The sequence below is a fragment of the Cherax quadricarinatus genome, chromosome 12 (genome assembly GCF_038502225.1).
Source record: "Cherax quadricarinatus isolate ZL_2023a chromosome 12, ASM3850222v1, whole genome shotgun sequence".
Classification (NCBI taxonomy): domain Eukaryota; kingdom Metazoa; phylum Arthropoda; class Malacostraca; order Decapoda; family Parastacidae; genus Cherax; species Cherax quadricarinatus.
The window spans coordinates 44,974,354-44,993,190 of record NC_091303.1 but is presented as its reverse complement, the minus strand read 5'-3'; the positions used below and the strand labels follow the sequence as shown (position 1 = coordinate 44,993,190).

The following is an 18,837-nucleotide window of genomic DNA, read 5'->3' as shown; positions in this document are numbered from 1 at the left end:
TATATATATATATATATATATATATATAACAATACTGCACTAGCCAAGGATTCGAACCCATGTTGTACTGGCCTGCCTCATTGTAAGCGAGAACCACGTGACGCTTTAAACCACAGGACCACCCAACCCTACAAGAATGGCGCAGCCAGCGCACAGCTAGCTGTTGGGCCGCCATCCGAGGACGTACGGAGGTGTGGGAGCTTCTAAGCTAATTTCATTCTCATCCGTTTGGTGTACTAGCCTCACCAGCAGCATTTATATATATATATATATATATATATATATAGAGATATATATATATATATATATATATATATATATTGCTACTATTATTATTGTCATTATATTATTGCTATTATATATATATATATATATATATATATATATATATATATATATATATATATATATATATATATATATATATATATATATATATATATATATATATATATATATATATATATATATATATATATGCAAAACAACCACTCTGAAAGAATAGTTCCTTGATAATGTGAGTAGTCACGAAAGCGCTTGGATTTTCTATTCTTTCAGAGTGGTTGTTTTGCATATTCTGAAATCACCTGTTTACTGTGATCTTATTGCATATATATATATATATATATATATATATATATATATATATATATATATATATATATATATATATATATATATATATATATATATATATATATATATATATTATTGTGACCACGAACGAGTGGTATTGATCAATAACAACACTGCCTTCTGTATCCTTGTAATGTTTGTAACTGCTTGCCAAAATATCCTGGAGAAACATTGCCATAATAAAATGTCACATTAATTGTGTATGTGTCCATTTACCTAACAATAATGAGAGACTGTAAGGAGCATGTTCTTTCAACATATTCATCATAGGAAGGTGTTGAGGAACCAGGACAGTCAATGAAAGTGGGTACGAAGGTGTTACAGACACTTCAGGAGTATACAGAGCAGATGTACTGAGGAAGGGAGAAGGCAAGGAAATGGTTATTTGGGGAACCAGAGAAGACTCAGGAGAGGAAAAGGTTGGCTCCACGTGTACTTCGACTGCTGTCACTTGGGAAGCAAAACAAACAGAATACGTCGACTGCATGGAATCAGAGACCAAGGAAAGGGTTTCCAAGGAAACCCTTTTCTTGGTCTCCATTAGTTCCTTGGTCTCTGTTAGTTCCTTGGTCTCTGTTAGTTTCTTGGTCTCCGTTAGTTCCATGGTCTCCTTTATTTCCTTGGTCTCTGTTAGTTACAAGAGACAGAGGAGAAGTGTGTGTATCGGATGGCAGTGGCAAAACCATATAACATATGAAATCCTGGACAGAAGATCAGTTCTGGCCGTACAACATGTTCTTTTTCTCCTTTTGAAGACTGATCTCGCTTGCCTTAAAAAATACAAGGCATGAACGTGAACAGGCAGTATGAACCCCTGCACAATTCAGGGAAGACATAAACAGTCATGAGTAGGGAAGACCTAGGTGGGGTATTCTATGAATGACAAATAATACTTCGTAAAGTATCTGAAATGCCAACACTGACAGCACTCTTAAGGAGTGAGAAATAGCTTTCTCACTGTTAAGTAATTACCTGCTGAATGCACAGTAGAGGGGGCTCACAATTATCAAATATTACCTGAGCAACTGGCAACAATGCTTAATTTGATAAATGAAACACCTGTGCACCTCTTGGGTATCTTTACTCTGGAAACGTTTCGCCAGTCAGCGGTTTCAGTCCAATGCAGAGAAACGTTGGAAGAAAAGGACCTAGAGGTAATCAGACCCTCAGTCTGGAGTTCATGTGTCCAGGCCATCAAACTTGACAAAAGTACAGCATATTTGCAGAGATGGGGCCTGTATACTGTGTGAGTGTGTATGGTGTCCTTGTGCAGTCGTGCCTTCATTAAGGATGGGTAGCTGTTACAAAAAGAACAAAAGGGTACAATACCATGACTGGAACAATACACAAATAACCCGTACATAGTTTAATAATATCTTTATTATGCACCCCATACCCATCCTGTCGGCGGTATACCCCGCACATAGGAGAGAGAGAAAAGCTTATGACGACGTTTCCGTCCGACTTCAATCATTCACAAGTCACACTGACAGAAGAGAGTGAGTGAGCCAGTATATATAGGTGAGCGAGACAGGGACAGGAGAAAGAGAGGAAGAAAAGGAAGTAGTGGTAGTGGTAATGTTGGTAGTGGAAGTTGCAGTAGTAGTGGTAATAGAAAGTAGGGGGGGGTAGTTTACTACCACCATTACAACTACTGCTACTACTCGTACCACTACCAGTATTACCACTACCACTACTTCCTGAAACAGATTGAGAAATGGGCCTAATGTGGACTCTTCCATTCTTATGTACCTACAGAAGCTTCCTGGCAAGAGGCTCAACTATATTGAAAAGGCCGTTAATCTAGTTATAATTATTGGACATACTGATGACTGATGGTTGAAGGATCCCACATTTTTGAGCGTCTTCCTGAGCCAAAAAAATTGACGATTTCCTTGACCTTGCTGTTCCATTCAGTGATTTTGTAAACCTTATTGAGCTTTGCTTTTTTAACTTTCTAGTTTAAGAAGTCTCCCTTACATAAATAAGACTTTTGGACCACCTGTGGGTTCCCTGTTAAGCCCTGTGCTAGAGAACTTATATATGGAACATCTCGAAGCCAAGTGGTTGTTGATTATTTCCTAATCTGCCACCTCGCTTTACTATGTTGACGACATACTCATCATAATACACGGAAGATGTCCCTGCTTTCCAACATAAGCTCAAACAAGGCGAGCCCACCATTCAGTTCATCCTCAAAGAGGAGGCAGACGGCCCTCTTCCTTTCTTCAATGTTCTGCAATGCAAATCTGACCATGGACTGTTTCATAATCTAATGCAAACCTTCCCACACGATTGTCTTCACTCCTAATACCATGAAACTAAGATGAAATATAGCATTATCTCAAGTTTTGTTTCATGTGCTCTCCATAATGGCAGAAGCGAATTCCTTGAAAATGAATACTCATTCCTTGAGTATAATTTTGACTTTTAATTATGGCATCTCTATCTATGTAGACTCAGTGGCTCGCATAATCAAGTATGATAAGAATCCTCTTACAGATACTGGACGAGGGAACCTGTACATCAATACATACCAGGAGGTAGCTTAGTTGATCCTCACCACATAAGTAGGCCCTCCATGTAGAAGTTCTCAATGTGAGAAAGTATTTCTTGTTCCACTGTTAGATATTACACAATTATCATTCAAACTCAGGCTTTAGTGATCTTGCCCGAGGGCCAGCTGTTAGTCTGGCATCTGTAAGCAGGCCACACATCGAGACACATCGGTCAATATATTTCAGTCTAAATCAGTCTACACACTGGTCAGTCGATACCTGTGTATATATATTGTTTTATACAGCCTGGTTGGGGAGGGGTCAGCTCCTCTTTACAGGTAAAACCTTCCCTGACTGAGAAACATGACTCTCAAGAGTCATGTTCAAGCTTATTGTTTTAGGCCTGTATTGTTTAGCTACTTCATCTTCATCCTTGAAGCCACAAGAAATGTTCATCTGAGGAAATCATTTAGTCAACTTAAAGAAGCTTTCGGATAACAGTTTCTATGTGGATAATTTTCAAGGAACCATGACCATAGTGCTTGATTTAATGATCCTTTATAAGGAGGCAAATAAAGAAATAAATCATAAAATTTTCCTGGTAGTAGTAATATGCCTGGGTTGGCACTTTTTTTTATGGAATGACATACCGAAGAAAACACCTTAAGTCTCAAGACTATGAACCTCAAACCTAGCAGTGACCTTGCTAATCGTAGTTTACTGACATAGATGTCTCGTTGATTTTATCCTCTGGGATTAGTTACCCCTTCCACCATAAAGAGTAGAATACTTATCCAAGATGGGTGGAAACTGAAACGACAGTGGGATGAGAGTTTGCCCATAGAAATGTGTCGGTCTTGGAGTAACACTGCAGCGGAGTTTAACCACCTTCCCGAGGTTAAGTAACTTAAAGACATGAGGTGTCACTTTCAGGAATTTGTCCAACGAAGAGTACCTAGCTAACTTAGGGGTATCTACAATGTTCAAGTAGTCTGTTTGTTCTGGTATGATGTGGTTTCTTTGCTAAGACCAACCACTTTCATTAGACAACCATAACTCATTACCAAGGAATTTGCTGAAAGGTACCCCCACGAGGTAACATCAGCCGAGATCTCTTTGATAGGGACATCATACGAAAGATAATAAGACTCCATCTCCCTAATCTCAGCCACCCGATTTTGTACGTAAAACTATCCAAGTCATATCATTCCTTAACGACTGAGGGATTGCTTCATTGTCACTCTAGATATCGGTCTTAGTTAGGCTGAGGCGGTTCAATACCTTACTGAGATACACTGATAGTTTGGTGCCATCAGTAGCGCCCTTGGATTCAAAGGCACTACTCTGGCCTTGGAAGTGACTAACAGATTCCCTCCAGTGTCACTAACATATGCTGTGGCACCACGGTGAAAAGCTCTGTTCCACAAGGCACAGTACTCGCTCCCATCTTGTTTCTCATCCTCATATCTGACATAGACAAGGATGTCAGCCACAGCACCGTGTCTTCCTTTGCAGATGACACCCGAATCTGCATGACAGTGTCTTCCATTGCAGACACTACACGGCTCCAGGCAGACATCAACCAAATTTTTCAGTGGGCTGCAGGAAACAATATGAAGTTCAACGATGAGAAATTTCAATTACTCCGATATGATAAACATTAGGAAATTAAAACTTCATCAGAGTACAAAACAAATTCCTTCCACAAAATAGAGCGAAAAAACCAACGTTAAAGACCTGGGAGTGATCATGTCGGAGGATCTCACCTTCAAGGACCATAACATTGCATCAATCGCATCTGCTAGATAAATGACAGGACGGATAATGAGAACCTTAAGAACTAGGGATGTCAAGCCCATGATGACACTCTTCAGGTCGCTTGTTCTATCTATGCTGGAATATTGCTGCACACTAACAGCACCTTTCAAGGCAGGTGAAATTGCTGACCTAGAAACTGTACAGAGAACCTTCACGGCGCGCATAACGGAGATAAAACACCTCAATTACTTGGAGCGCTTGAAGTTCCTGAACCTGTATTCCCTGGAACGCAGGCGGGAGAGATACATGATTATATACACCTGGAAAATCCTAGAGGGTCTAGTACCGAACTTGCACACGAAAATCACTCATTACGAAAGCAAAAGACTCGGCAGATGAAGCAACATCCCCCCCAATAAAAAGCAGGGGTGTCACTAGCACGTTAAGAGACAATAAAATAAGTGTGAGGGGCCTGAGACTGTTCAACTGCCTCCCAGCATACATAAGGGGGATTACCAATAGACCCCTGGCTGTCTTCAAGCAGGCACTGGACAAGCACCTAAAGTCGGTGCCTGACCAGCCGGGCTGTGGCTCGTACGTTGGATTGCGTGCAGCCAGCAGTAACAGCCTGGTTGATCAGGCTCTGATCCACCAGGAGTCCTGGTCACAGACCGGGCCGCGGGGGCGTTGACCCCCGGAACTCTCTCCAGGTAAACTCTAGTTAAACACCCTACTGTGGATGAGTCACACAACACATGAAGTGCGTAGGTCTCATCTTTCTGGCCTATTGCCTGGGAAACTTAAGATAAAGAAGGTGAAGTATGAATTCTCTGAATCTATGAAATACTAGGTAAAACAAGAGCAGTGTGAAGTCTTCTCAGTTGATTGTGAATTTCAGAAAACTGGGAACAAGTTCTCAAAGAAACCAGACTTCGCATGTACTTCAAGACTTTATAAAGTAAAAGGACACAAGTCCAACTAATGTGACATTTTATTGTGGCAAGACCTTAATCTTCCTCTACCTCCCAGAGATTTTGTTGATTTGATTGAACTCTGTGTTAATTTCAACTATTTTTCTCTCAATAACAGGCTCTACAAACAAACCTACGGCAAGGGAATGGGATCCCCCATCAGTGCCGTCCTAGCCAACTTGTACATGGAACACCTAGAGTCCGAACATCATCCCTTCAAGCGTCACTTGGTTACGTTACGTGGACGACGTCCTCGTAATAACTCCCAAACGTTTTGATGTACGGAATCTACAGGCAAGGCTCAACACAGTTGAACCGGCGATCCAGTTTACACTAGAAGAAGAGTCCAATGACAAGCTACCTTTCTTTGACGTCCTCATTCACAAAGTAGACAACAACCTAAGATTTCAAGTTTATCAGAAACCTACCAATAAAAAAAATTTAACACACTTCTATTCCAGTCAAGATACTAAGACCAAAAGAGGCATCATCATCGGGTTTTTCCTAAGAGCATACCGAGTTTGTAGTCCTGAGTTTCTTGACGAGGAATGTACATACATTCACCAAACCTTCACGCAGTTACATTTTCCTTCTTTTTTCATCAAAGACTACAAGAAAAGAGCTCTTCAGATCATTAATTCTCCACGCACCAACACCACTTCCAACAAAGTTATAATTCTTCCCAACAGCCAGGTTGAACTGAACGTTTCTGAAGTACTTTCACAAGCTAACACCAGAGTCGCTATCGCTTCCAGCACTTCAATAAAGGATCTAACCAGGACACAATCCAAGCACCACGAACCAGTCAACGCAGGGGTTTACACTATACCCTGTGGAGGTTGCGACAAGATTTATGTAGGTGAAACAGCAAGAAATCTCGACATCCGCCTCAATGACCATATTTACGCATGTAGGAACGATAACTTGAACAACGCCTGTGTACAACACCGAAATTCCACCAATCATCTCATGAAAATCAGGGACGCCCAATTACTGATCAAAGAAACTAATTTCCGCAGACGCAAGTGCCTTGAATCAGCACTAATCGTTGTTTCGAATACAATTAAACAAAACAAAGGCAGCTTCACCATCTCTGAAATCTTAGCAAGAATCCTCCTGAAAACAGTAAACCCAGCCATCACATAGTCTCTCCTGTTAATACTACACAAAGCACATTACAGAGAATGAACACTGAAACAGGCCTTCTCTATCCAGTCTCCAATAGGAATATTTGTCTAACCTATTTTTACGTTACCCAAATAATAGCTTTTATATCCTTTTACTCATGTGCGAGTTAATTGTTCTACCATATTGTATTACTAGTACTACTACAACTTATGTCACTACTACTACTACTACCACTAGTATTGCACCTCACTCTGAGTCTATGTATACCCTCTGTGTCCATGTACTGTTCGTAACGGTTTGACAAAGCTCCTGGAGAGCGAAACGTTGCCACAATAAAATGTCACATTAGTTGCACTTGTGTCCTTTTACTTTACATATTGTCGGTAATTCTACCAACATTATTACTTCAAGATTTTATTTAGATTTAAAGAACATTATGAGATGTCGAGGAAGAATTCAAAATTCCTCTCTCTCAGAAGGTATGGTACATCCTATATTGATACATGACCAGCACTGAACCTGCATAAGAAGTGTTGTTGTAGAATACAAAGATCACAAGATGCAACCCTGATTTGTATAACACTATAACATACACTAAAATAGAATAGTAAATAGCATTTACTCACTTAACAAAAAGATTTCCGTAGTTTGCCATAGTCAGAACATCATTGTTGGTCTGGAGGACGTCAGCTGAGGTAACTTGAGTGATCTTGCGACACAGAGGACACTCAATCTTGCCAAACTTGAGCAACTGGTGGATACACTCATCACAGAAAGTGTGATGACATGTAAGGTATTTTGGGAGCCTCTTCTCGCAAAATTCATCCAGGCACACTGAGCAAGTCTGTAAGAAGCACAAGGAGCATCAGTAAAGCAAAACACAATTATAACTAAGTAAATTATTACCAAATTCACATAATTCATTTTCTGCACTTAGCAGAAAGTAGCAGATGTAATCCTGCTAGACCCATCAATCTTAAATCACAGTAAAATTAAAGTTGGGGTCTACGCAAGATTATAAGCATCATGTGATAAATGCTACGTGGATGAACGGCATGTGACATGTAGAACCCACAGTATTAACAATGAATGCGTTATATATCATGACTAAATTTTTAGCATAACTCACTTGGGCAGATGTCTGTACATGATATTGTAACATCTGTTGACCTATCTTCGTCACTGCCACACCTGACTCTACAACCTGACCTACCAACATCCTGCATTTACTTTTATACCACTTCACCTGACACTGGAACCTACCTACACCTCACCTAATAGAGTACATATAGCAAGTGGGTGAGTCACTGTATGGCTTCAAGAAACTCACGATTTATGGGAACCCGGTCTGCAGTAAATATATTTTTCTCACCAGAAATTGTCTTAATAAACTACTGAGGTACTCACAAAATCTTAACCAGCACTTCCAGGTAAGAGCTCATCCTAGTTTCATTTACACTGAAATAACTTTCATAATTGTAACTAATAATCACTGCAACAGTCATGTAGCAGCGCATCGTGACGAGGCGAGCTGTGTTTACTGGCTGGCTGGCGAGGCAAGCTGTGTTTACTGGCTGGCTGGCGAGGCAAGCTGTGTTTACTGGCTGGCTGGCGAGGCAAGCTGTGTTTACTGGCTGGCTGGCGAGGCAAGCTGTGTTTACTGGCTGGCTGGCGAGACAAGCTGTGTTTACTGGCTGGCTGGCGAGGCAAGCTGTGTTTACTGGCTGGCTGGCGAGGCAAGCTGTGTTTACTGGCTGGCTGGCGAGGCAAGCTGTGTTTACTGGCTGGCTGGCGAGGCAAGCTGTGTTTATTGGCTGGCTGGCGAGGCAAGCTGTGTTTACTGGCTGGCTGGCGAGGCGAGCTGTGATTACTGGCTGGCTGGCGAGGCAAGCTATGTTTACTGGCTGGCTGGCGAGGCGAGCTGTGTTTACTGGCTGGCTGGCGAGGCAAGCTATGTTTACTGGCTGGCTGGCGAGGCGAGCTGTGTTTACTGGCTGGCTGGCGAGGCAAGCTGTGTTTACTGGCTGGCTGGCGAGGCAAGCTGTGTTTATTGGCTGGCTGGCGAGGCAAGCTGTGTTTACTGGCTGGCTGGCGAGGCGAGCTGTGTTTACTGGCTGGCTGGCGAGGCAAGCTGCGTTTACTGGCTGGCTGGCGAGGCAAGCTGTGTTTACTGGCTGGCTGGCTGGCGAGGCAAGCTGTGTTTACTGGCTGGCTGGCGAGGCAAGCTGTGTTTACTGGCTGGCTGGCGAGGCAAGCTGTGTTTACTGGCTGGCTGGCGAGGCGAGCTGTGTTTACTGGCTGGCTGGCGAGGCAAGCTGTGTTTACTGGCTGGCTGGCGAGGCAAGCTGTGTTTACTGGCTGGCTGGCGAGGCGAGCTGTGTTTACCGGCTGGCTGGCGAGGCAAGCTGTGTATACTGGCTGGCTGGCGAGGCAAGCTGTGTTTCTGGCTGGCTGGCGAGGCGAGCTGTGTTTACTGGCTGGCTGGCGAGGCAAGCTGTGTTTACTGGCTGGCTGGCGAGGCAAGCTGTGTTTACTGGCTGGCTGGCGAGTCAAGATGTGTTTACTGGCTGGTTGGCGAGGCAAATTGTGTTTACTGGCTCGCTGGCAAGGCAAGCTGTGTTTATTGGCTCGCTGGCGAGGCGAGCTGTGTTTACTGGCTGGCTGGCGAGGCGAGCTGTGTTTACTTGCTGGCTGGCGAGACAAGCTGTGTTTACTGGCTCGCTGGCGAGGCAAGCTGTGTTTACTGGCTAGCTGGCGAGGCAAGCTGTGTTTACTGGCTGGCTGGCGAGGCAAGCTGTGTTTACTGGCTGGCTGGCAAGGCAAGTTGTGTTTACTGGCTGGCTGGCGAGGCAAGGTGTGTTTATTGGCTCACTGGCGAGGCGAGCTGCGTTTACTGGCTGGCTGGCGAGACAAGCTGTGTTTACTGGCTGGCTGGCGAGGCAAGCTGTGTTTACTGGCTGGCTGGCGAGGCAAGCTGTGTTTACTGGCTGGATGGCGAGGCAAACTGTGTTTACTGGCTGGCTGGCGAGGCAAGCTGTGTTTACTGGCTGGCTGGCGAGGCGAGCTGTGTTTACTGGCTGGCTGGCGAGGCAAACTGTGTTTACTGGCTGGCTAGCGAGGCAAGCTGTGTTTACTGGCTGGATGGCGAGGCAAGCTGTGTTTACTGGGTGGCTGGCGAGGCGAGCTGTGTTTACTGGCTGGCTGGTGAGGCAAGCTGTGTTTACTGGCTGGCTGGCGAGGCAAGCTGTGTTTACTGGCTGGCTGGCGAGGCGAGCTGTGTTTACTGGCTGGCTGACGAGACAAGCTGTGTTTACTGGCTGGCTGGCGAGGCAAGCTGTGTTTACTGGCTGGCTGGCGAGGCAAGCTGTGTTTACTGGCTGGCTGGCGAGGCAAGCTGTGTTTACTGGCTGGATGGCAAGGCAAGTTGTGTTTACTGGCTGGCTGGCTGGCTGGCTGGCGAGGCAAGCTGTGTTTATTGGCTGGCTGGCGAGGCGAGCTGTGTGTACTTGCTGGCTGGCGAGGCGAGCTGTGTGTACTTGCTGGCTGGCGAGGCGAGCTGTGTTTGCTGGCTGGCTGGTGAGGCGAGCTGTGTTTACTGGCTGGCTGGCGAGTCGAGCTGTGTTTACTGGCTGGCTGGCGAGGCGAGCTGTGTTTACTGGCTGGCTGGCGAGGCGAGCTGTGTTTACTGGCTGGCTGGCGAGGCGAGCTGTGTTTACTTGCTGGCTGGCGAGGCGAGCTATGTTTACTGGCTGGCTGGCGAGGCGAGCTGTGTTTACTTGCTGGCTGGCGAGGCGAGCTGTGTTTACTGGCTGGCTGGTGTGGCACGCTGTGTTTACTGGCTGGCTGGTGAGGCGAGCTGTGTTTACTTGCTGGCTGGCGAGGCGAGCTGTGTTTACTGGCTGGCTGGCGAGGCAAGCTGTGTTTACTTGCTGGCTGGCGAGGCGAGCTGTGTTTACTTGCTGGCTGGCGAGGCGAGCTGTGTTTACTGGCTGGCTGGCGAGACAAGCTGTGTTTACTGGCTGGCTGGCGAGGCAAGCTGTGTTTACTGGCTGGCTGGCGAGGCAAGCTGTGTTTACTGGCTGGCTGGCTGGCGAGGCAAGCTGTGTTTACTGGCTGGCTGGCGAGGCAAGCTGTGTTTACTGGCTGGCTGGCGAGGCAAGCTGTGTTTACTGGCTGGCTGGCGAGGCGAGCTGTGTTTACTGGCTGGCTGGCGAGGCGAGCTGTGTTTACTGGCTGGCTGGCGAGGCGAGCTGTGTTTACTGGCTGGCTGGCGAGGCGAGCTGTGTTTACTGGCTGGCTGGCGAGGCGAGCTGTGTTTACTGGCTGGCTGGCGAGGCGAGCTGTGTTTACTGGCTGGCTGGCGAGGCAAGCTGTGTTTACTGGCTGGCTGGCGAGGCAAGCTGTGTTTACTGGATGGCTGGCGAGGCGAGCTGTGTTTACTGGCTGGCTGGCGAGGCAAGCTGTGTTTACTGGCTGGCTGGCGAGGCATGCTGTGTTTACTGGCTGGCTGGCGAGGCAAGCTGTGTTTACTGGCTGGCTGGCGAGGCAAGCTGTGTTTACTGGCTGGCTGGCGAGGCAAGCTGTGTTTACTGGCTGGCTGGCGAGGCAAGCTGTGTTTACTGGCTGGCTGGCGAGGCAAGCTGTGTTTACTGGCTGGCTGGCGAGGCGAGCTGTGTTTACTGGCTGGCTGGCGAGGCGAGCTGTGTTTACTGGCTGGCTGGCGAGGCGAGCTGTGTTTACTGGCTGGCTGGCGAGGCGAGCTGTGTTTACTGGCTGGCTGGCGAGGCGAGCTGTGTTTACTGGCTGGCTGGCGAGGCGAGCTGTGTTTACTGGCTGGCTGGCGAGGCAAGCTGTGTTTACTGGCTGGCTGGCGAGGCAAGCTGTGTTTACTGGATGGCTGGCGAGGCGAGCTGTGTTTACTGGCTGGCTGGCGAGGCAAGCTGTGTTTACTGGCTGGCTGGCGAGGCAAGCTGTGTTTACTGGCTGGCTGGCGAGGCAAGCTGTGTTTACTGGCTGGCTGGCGAGGCAAGCTGTGTTTACTGGCTGGCTGGCGAGGCAAGCTGTGTTTACTGGCTGGCTGGCGAGGCAAGCTGTGTTTACTGGCTGGCTGGCGAGGCAAGCTGTGTTTACTGGCTGGCTGGCGAGGCAAGCTGTGTTTGCTGGCTGGCTGGCGAGGCGAGCTGTGTTTACTGGCTGGCTGGCGAGGCAAGCTGTGTTTACTGGATGGCTGGCGAGGCGAGCTGTGTTTACTGGCTGGCTGGGGAGGCAAGCTGTGTTTACTGGCTGGCTGGCGAGGCAAGCTGTGTTTACTGGCTGGCTGGCGAGGCAAGCTGTGTTTACTGGCTGGCTGGCGAGGCAAGCTGTGTTTGCTGGCTGGCTGGCGAGGCGAGCTGTGTTTACTGGCTGGCTGGCGAGGCAAGCTGTGTTTACTGGCTGGCTGGCGAGGCAAGCTGTGTTTACTGGCTGGCTGGCGAGGCAAGCTGTGTTTGCTGGCTGGCTGGCGAGGCGAGCTGTGTTTACTGGCTGGCTGGCGAGGCAAGCTGTGTTTACTGGCTGGCTGGCGAGGCAAGCTGTGTTTACTGGCTGGCTGGCGAGGCAAGCTGTGTTTGCTGGCTGGCTGGCGAGGCGAGCTGTGTTTACTGGCTGGCTGGCGAGGCAAGCTGTGTTTACTGGCTGGCTGGCGAGGCAAGCTGTGTTTACTGGCTGGCTGGCGAGGCAAGCTGTGTTTACTGGCTGGCTGGCGAGGCAAGCTGTGTTTACTGGCTGGCTGGCGAGGCGAGCTGTGTTTACTGGCTGGCTGGCGAGGCAAGCTGTGTTTACTGGCTGGCTGGCGAGGCAAGCTGTGTTTACTGGCTGGCTGGCGAGGCGAGCTGTGTTTACTGGCTGGCTGGCGAGGCAAGCTGTGTTTACTGGCTGGCTGGAGAGGCAAGCTGTGTTTACTGGCTGGCTGGCTGGGGAGGCAAGCTGTGTTTACTGGCTGGCTGGCTGGGGAGGCAAGCTGTGTTTACTGGCTGGCTGGCTGGGGAGGCAAGCTGTGTTTACTGGCTAGCTGGCTCTTCAATATCCGGTGTTAGATATCCCGGAAGGAAAACCTTTAAGTGGTTATCTGATTTTTTTATTTCCTCCAACTTTTTATTTTCATTTCGTTGATGACACAAGACCTCATCCAATCGGCTTCCAGTTTTAATGCTCGTGTGCCGGCGTTCTATGAGCAAAGTTCTAGAACCCATTCCAAGATTCCTTAGATTTTCCAGTAACATTAAAATAGATCATTAAAGGTATCAACATTAGTAAGTAAAGTGTCAGTTGCAACGAATACATTTAACACAAAGTCCAATAAGTTTAAAACTTAATGCAGTAATAAAGGCATCACCCCGAGCAGTTGACAATTAGTAGGCCATGTCTTATGATTTCGTATGGTAAACCCCAAATAAAAGCACCCGGCCACATAACATCTCAGTCAAATTCCTAAAGGATGTGGCCTTTTAGCTATCAGTCCCCACTGTGCACATAATAAATTTGTCCATCACAACCAATACCATCACAGTAAGGTTCAAGGAAGCCAGAGAAACTCCTGTCTTCAAGAAAAAACAGTGTACCCAGAGTATACCTGGAGAGAGTTCTGGGGGTCAATGCCCCCGTGGCCCGGTCTGTAAAAAGGCCTCAAGGTGGATCAGGGCCTGATCAACCTGGCCGTTACTACCGGCTGCATGTAATCCGGTAATCCAACGTACGAACCACAACTCGGTTGGTCAGGTACTGACTTTAGGTACCTGTCCAGTGCCTGCTTGAAGACAGCCAGGGGTCTATTGGTAATCCCCCTGATGTATGTTGAGAGTCAGTTGAACAGTCATGGGCCCCTGACACTTATTGTGTTGTCTCTTATCGTGCTAGTTGCGCCCCTGCTTTTCACTGGGGGGATGTTGCATCGTCTGCCGAGTATTATGCTTTCATAGGGAGTGATTTTCACGTGCAAGTTTGGTACAAGTCCGTCTAGGATTATCAAGTGTATATAATCATGTATCTCTCCCGCTTGCGTTCTAGGGAGTACAGGTTGAGGAACTTCAAGCATTCCCAGTAACTGAGGTGTTTTATCACAGTTATGTGTGCAGTGAAGGATCACTGTACATATTCTAGGTCAGCAATTTCACCTGCCTTGAAAGGTGCTGTTAGTGAGCAGCAATATTCCAGCCTAGATATAACAAGCGACCTGAAGAGTGTCATCATGGGCTTGGCATCCCGACATCAGCAATTATAGACCTGTTAGTATACTCAGTATGATGTCCAGAATCCTAGAGAAAGCGATGTATTGTCAAGTAGTTACCAATCAGGTTGGGGATCTTACTTGACTGATACCTCCCTGAATAATCTGATAGACTACCTGAGAACTCAAATGTCATTAGGGAGTCTCATAGGTATGGTGACCTCATCATACCTATGAGAGACATTCAATACAGATATCCATAATATTTTATGCAAGAAACTACAAGCTGTTGGCATAGACTCTGTATTCAGGTTTTAAGTCCTCCTACCTGAGCAACAGGAAACAAATTGTCAAGGTAAACAATACAGTGATTTCTTGTATAGTTAACATTGGTGTACCTATTATTGTAAGCTGATTCTCTCTTTAATATTAATGTAAATAACTTGGGTTACTTTATTCCTATTGTATCTCCTTCTATTGTAACCGATTTTCACACAGTTGAGCTACTTGATTTAATAATATCGGTCGAGAGTGAGTAAGCATCACCCTGCTTAATGGTTCCCAAACCAGATGGCACCATGAGGATGTGCACTGACTACCACAAAGTTAATTTAATAACTAAGGCTGACTGTTTTCCTCTTCCTAGAATGGATGACATCACTGATACATTGGGGGAGCTAAATATGTAAGTAAATCAGACCTGTCGAGGGGTTATTATCAGATACTTTTAACCCCACGTGCCAGTTACATTTCTGCTTCTGTAAAGCCAGATGGGCTTTTTCAGTGCAAGCTTCTTCCATTCTGGCTTCGTAATACTCCCTCCTGTTTTCAACGCAGTATGCAGGAAGTCATACGTGGCCTGGCTGGAGTGAGGTGTTATGTTGATGACCTTATTATTTTTAGTAATTGTTGGGCAGAACAGCTAAGAGAACTTTTTTCTAGGCTCACTGACGCTCAGCTTACAGTTAATTTGGTGAGAAGTGCTTTTGGACAAGCCCATGTAACTTTTCTAGTATGTGTAATTGGCCAGGGAAAAGTGGCCCCAGTGAGTGCCAAGGTGGAGGCTACAAACAATTTCCCTGTACCAAAGAATTTGAAGGAGGTTAAGTATTTTGTGGGCATGGTAACATTTTACAGAAAGTTCTGTCCAAATCTGACAAAGGTAATATCTCCACTCACAGACCTTATTAGTCCCAAGCGATAATTTGTGTGGGACACGAAGTGTCAGAGGGCATTTGAACATGTAAAAACTCTGCTTACTAGTGCTCCTGTATGGACTAGTTCCAGTTTTGTACTGCCATTTTCTCTACAAGTACATGCCAGAGATACTGGTGTTGGTGCTACATTACTACAAGAAATAGCAAGACAGTTATTGCCAGTCAGCTACTTCTCTGCAAAACTTAAAAAAACACCAGAGAAACTGTGCCACCAGAGAAAAGGAGGCTCTTGCTTAGTGTTGGCTGTGCAACATATTTCAGTTTAGTTTATGTATCAGGATCATTTCATCCTATAACTGTGTATAGTGACGACAATCCTTTACGTTTCCTCCGCCTAATCAGAGACTTACTAGGTGGGCTTTGTTCCTCCAACCTCTGAATTTTGTGATTCGTTATGTGAAGGGGACAGAGAATGTGGTTGATGATGCACTGTCTCATGTGTACTGTACATAATGTAGTGTAGATATTTATCTGCTCTCGTTTTGCAGTGGGTAAATAGATAACTTTCTGACCACCTAGCGGACTGAAGCTCAGTGAGCTGGTGGAGGGGGGGGTATCAGATTTCCCAAGTGTATGTGTTTTTGGTGATAGTCACGTCAGTACATGCCTAGGTAAGGTATGTTAACATAAGGTGTGGGCGGTGATGCCTCACCTGTGTGATGTTGGTGTATGGACTGTTGGACCAAAGGTAGAGGTACGATGTTGACGGTGAAGTCTCACCATTTTTGGGTCATGCATAGTGATCCAGTGTATTTTGTATGTTGTGTTTCTCCAGGACCCATTTTTTTTTTTTTTTTTTTTTTTTTTTTTTTTTTTTTTTTTTTTTTTTTGATCACCAAGTGGAGTGACTCCAGGGTTCCTTGGAATGACAGTGTAAGTGAAGGTCTGGGAGGCTCACCTTTTGAGGAGTCAATGGTGATGACTCCAGTGTTTTTTTCAAGGTCATAGTCCCACCGAAAAATTTTATATGTGACTAACTACTCAGTTTTGAAGTCTGTAACTTTCCCTCCCATGCTCTCTAATTTCTCCCAATGGTGTGTTTTGCATAGCTAGTTTTGCTTATTGCATATTGCTGTGAGACGCAGGGTTGATAATGTAATTTTCTATTTGTATTAATATGTACACTAAATTTTGCACTGTTTCTGGAGACTGTTTATAAGTTCTTATGAAGTGCTTATTTCCTATGTGAAAGTAGAGATGTGTGATAATGACGCTAGTGTTCTTTACAGATTTTCTCAGTTTATAATAATCATGTCATTAATGTGAGAACTTTGTTTATATAGAGTGCATGTTTATTTTTGCAGCAGAGTTATGTGATAATGAACGCTTATGTTGTTTAAAGAAAGACTTTCTCAATTTATAATAAGTTTACTTGTATATAATTATTGTGTATACCTTTTATGTAATTAATATGTACAGAGGTAACCCAGTCAGCTCTTTAATTTTATGTCATGTATAGAAAAAGCATCAATGTAAGTGTTTAGCCAACACTGAGTTGTAATGGGTCACTTTCCTGTTTAAGAGTACAGAGAAGAAGCATGACTGGGCTCATTTCTTGTAAAACCTGATCACTTTTACGTCAAACGAGTTTCACACGTCTGCAGAATTAGCAATGCTCATTGTAAAGATAAGCTTTAAGGTAAGAAATGTTTATAGTGTTTTTCTATGTACAAGTAAATTGCACCAAGACAGTGCTTGATGCACTTTTCTTATTTTTGGAGAATTTTGTGTTTCCCCAGACCTAACCTGGAGTTTACCTGGAGAGAGTTTCGGGGGTCAACGCCCCCGCGGCCCGGTCTGTGACCAGGCCTCCTAAATTCCCATTTTTTTTCCTTGACTAGTTGCACCTGACTGGGTCCAGCTAGCTGAGTGAGACCAGTGGTCTAGGGGAGAGAATATTATGCATTGTGCTGCAGTACAAATGTTTTTAAAAAAACTCTCCATATGTAAAGTCATTTTCCGGGATATGTTCTGAAACCAGATGTGTATTATTCCTGGTCAGGCAGAGTGGCCAGGAGAGAGGAGCAGGTGAGGTGTTTGTGGGTTAGTACAAGAAGGATGGCGGCTAACAGAAGTCATGGTTTGGCATTGGTTTAAGAACGTGGAGGTGTTTTTTTTTTTTTTTTTTTTTTTTTTGTAAGTTTACACCATGTCTAAATTTCATTGTTTTAAATTGTACTAAATTGTAACACATCATAATGTAAACTGTTCTTAAATTGTTCCACTGTAATACCAAATTTCATTGTTTTACACAAATAACCCGCACATAAAAGAGAGAAGCTTACGACGACGTTTCGGTCCGACTTGGACCACTGTGACTTTGTCAATGGTCCAAGTCGGACCGAAACGTTGTCGTAAGCTTCTCTCTTTAATGTGCGGGTTATTTGTGTATCGTTCTAGTCACGGTATTGTGCCTTTTTTGTTATTCATTGTTTTACATAGTACTAAACTGTAATATATCATATTGTAAATTGTTTTAAATTGTTCTATTGTAATCCTGTAATCTTTATAAATTTATTCAATAGTGTAATAATTCTCTACTAGACTTACCAAAGCCATGTAGGATTACCTGATAGAATATTCAATTCTCTCGCACTCACTGTAACTCATCTAATGACCATATGAACTATCATTGCCTTCCTAATCTTAAGATAATGTTTAAGTTTTCCCGAAATGCTCTGCATACAAAGGGGCTTTTGGCATGTACACCCAACTATTATATTCCTCTGTACAATCATGTATCATCTCCAAATAAACATCTTAATCTTAATTTTAATAGGCTGTTTTATTTGTGTTTAAGTACTCTCATGTTTACCTGTAAGGCCGTAATGTGCAGAGGCCTGTTTAAGTTTTGGGAGAGTACTCATGTGGTGTTTTTGCCTGCTGGTAGACAAACCAGCAGAAGAAGGTGTGTGTGTGTGTGTGTGTCATGGAGCCTACCTGTTTGTAAATGTTTATATATTTTGTTTTACTCACTAGTAGCAGTGTGCTAGTGAGCTGAAGGTGAACTGGAGTGTGGTAATGTTGGTTGTAGTAGAGTAGATTGTAGGTTGTATATACTTAATGATTAATATATATTTTTGTATAGGTGAGTTTTTTGTGTTTTTCCTTATAATAAATTGACTATTTAAATTTATGCTTCATAATTTGTATGAAGGTACATGCTGGTCCTAGAGTGGTCATTTACCCTTTAGGACCCAAGATTTTTTACTTAAGTTATGCAAGCCAAAAAGTGTAACAAGCACCTAACCAGGGAGATCAGCATGACTAACAACAACCCTGATGGTGTTCCTATCACTGGACAGTTAATTTTGCCAAATTCAGAAATTTATAAGGGATTAATGTTATTTTCAGCAGAATGTGCAGGAGGTTAAACTGGAGTACAACCACAATACATCAAAAAGATGGTAAATCCAGTACTTGGC

At 44.7% G+C, this 18,837-nt stretch overlaps 1 protein-coding gene across 10 annotated transcripts in view; it reads right to left on the bottom strand.

Annotated features, from left to right (window-relative positions):
• Positions 1–18,837, bottom strand: part of LOC128686675 (E3 ubiquitin-protein ligase trim-21) — a 170,967-nt gene that overhangs the window by 36,237 nt on the left and 115,893 nt on the right. For all 10 annotated transcript variants that reach the window (XM_070084327.1, XM_070084334.1, XM_070084335.1 and 7 more), the window contains exon 3: positions 7,618–7,835. In XM_070084327.1, coding sequence (XP_069940428.1) covers positions 7,618–7,835 — 218 coding nt within the window. The remainder of the gene's footprint in view (positions 1–7,617; positions 7,836–18,837) is intronic.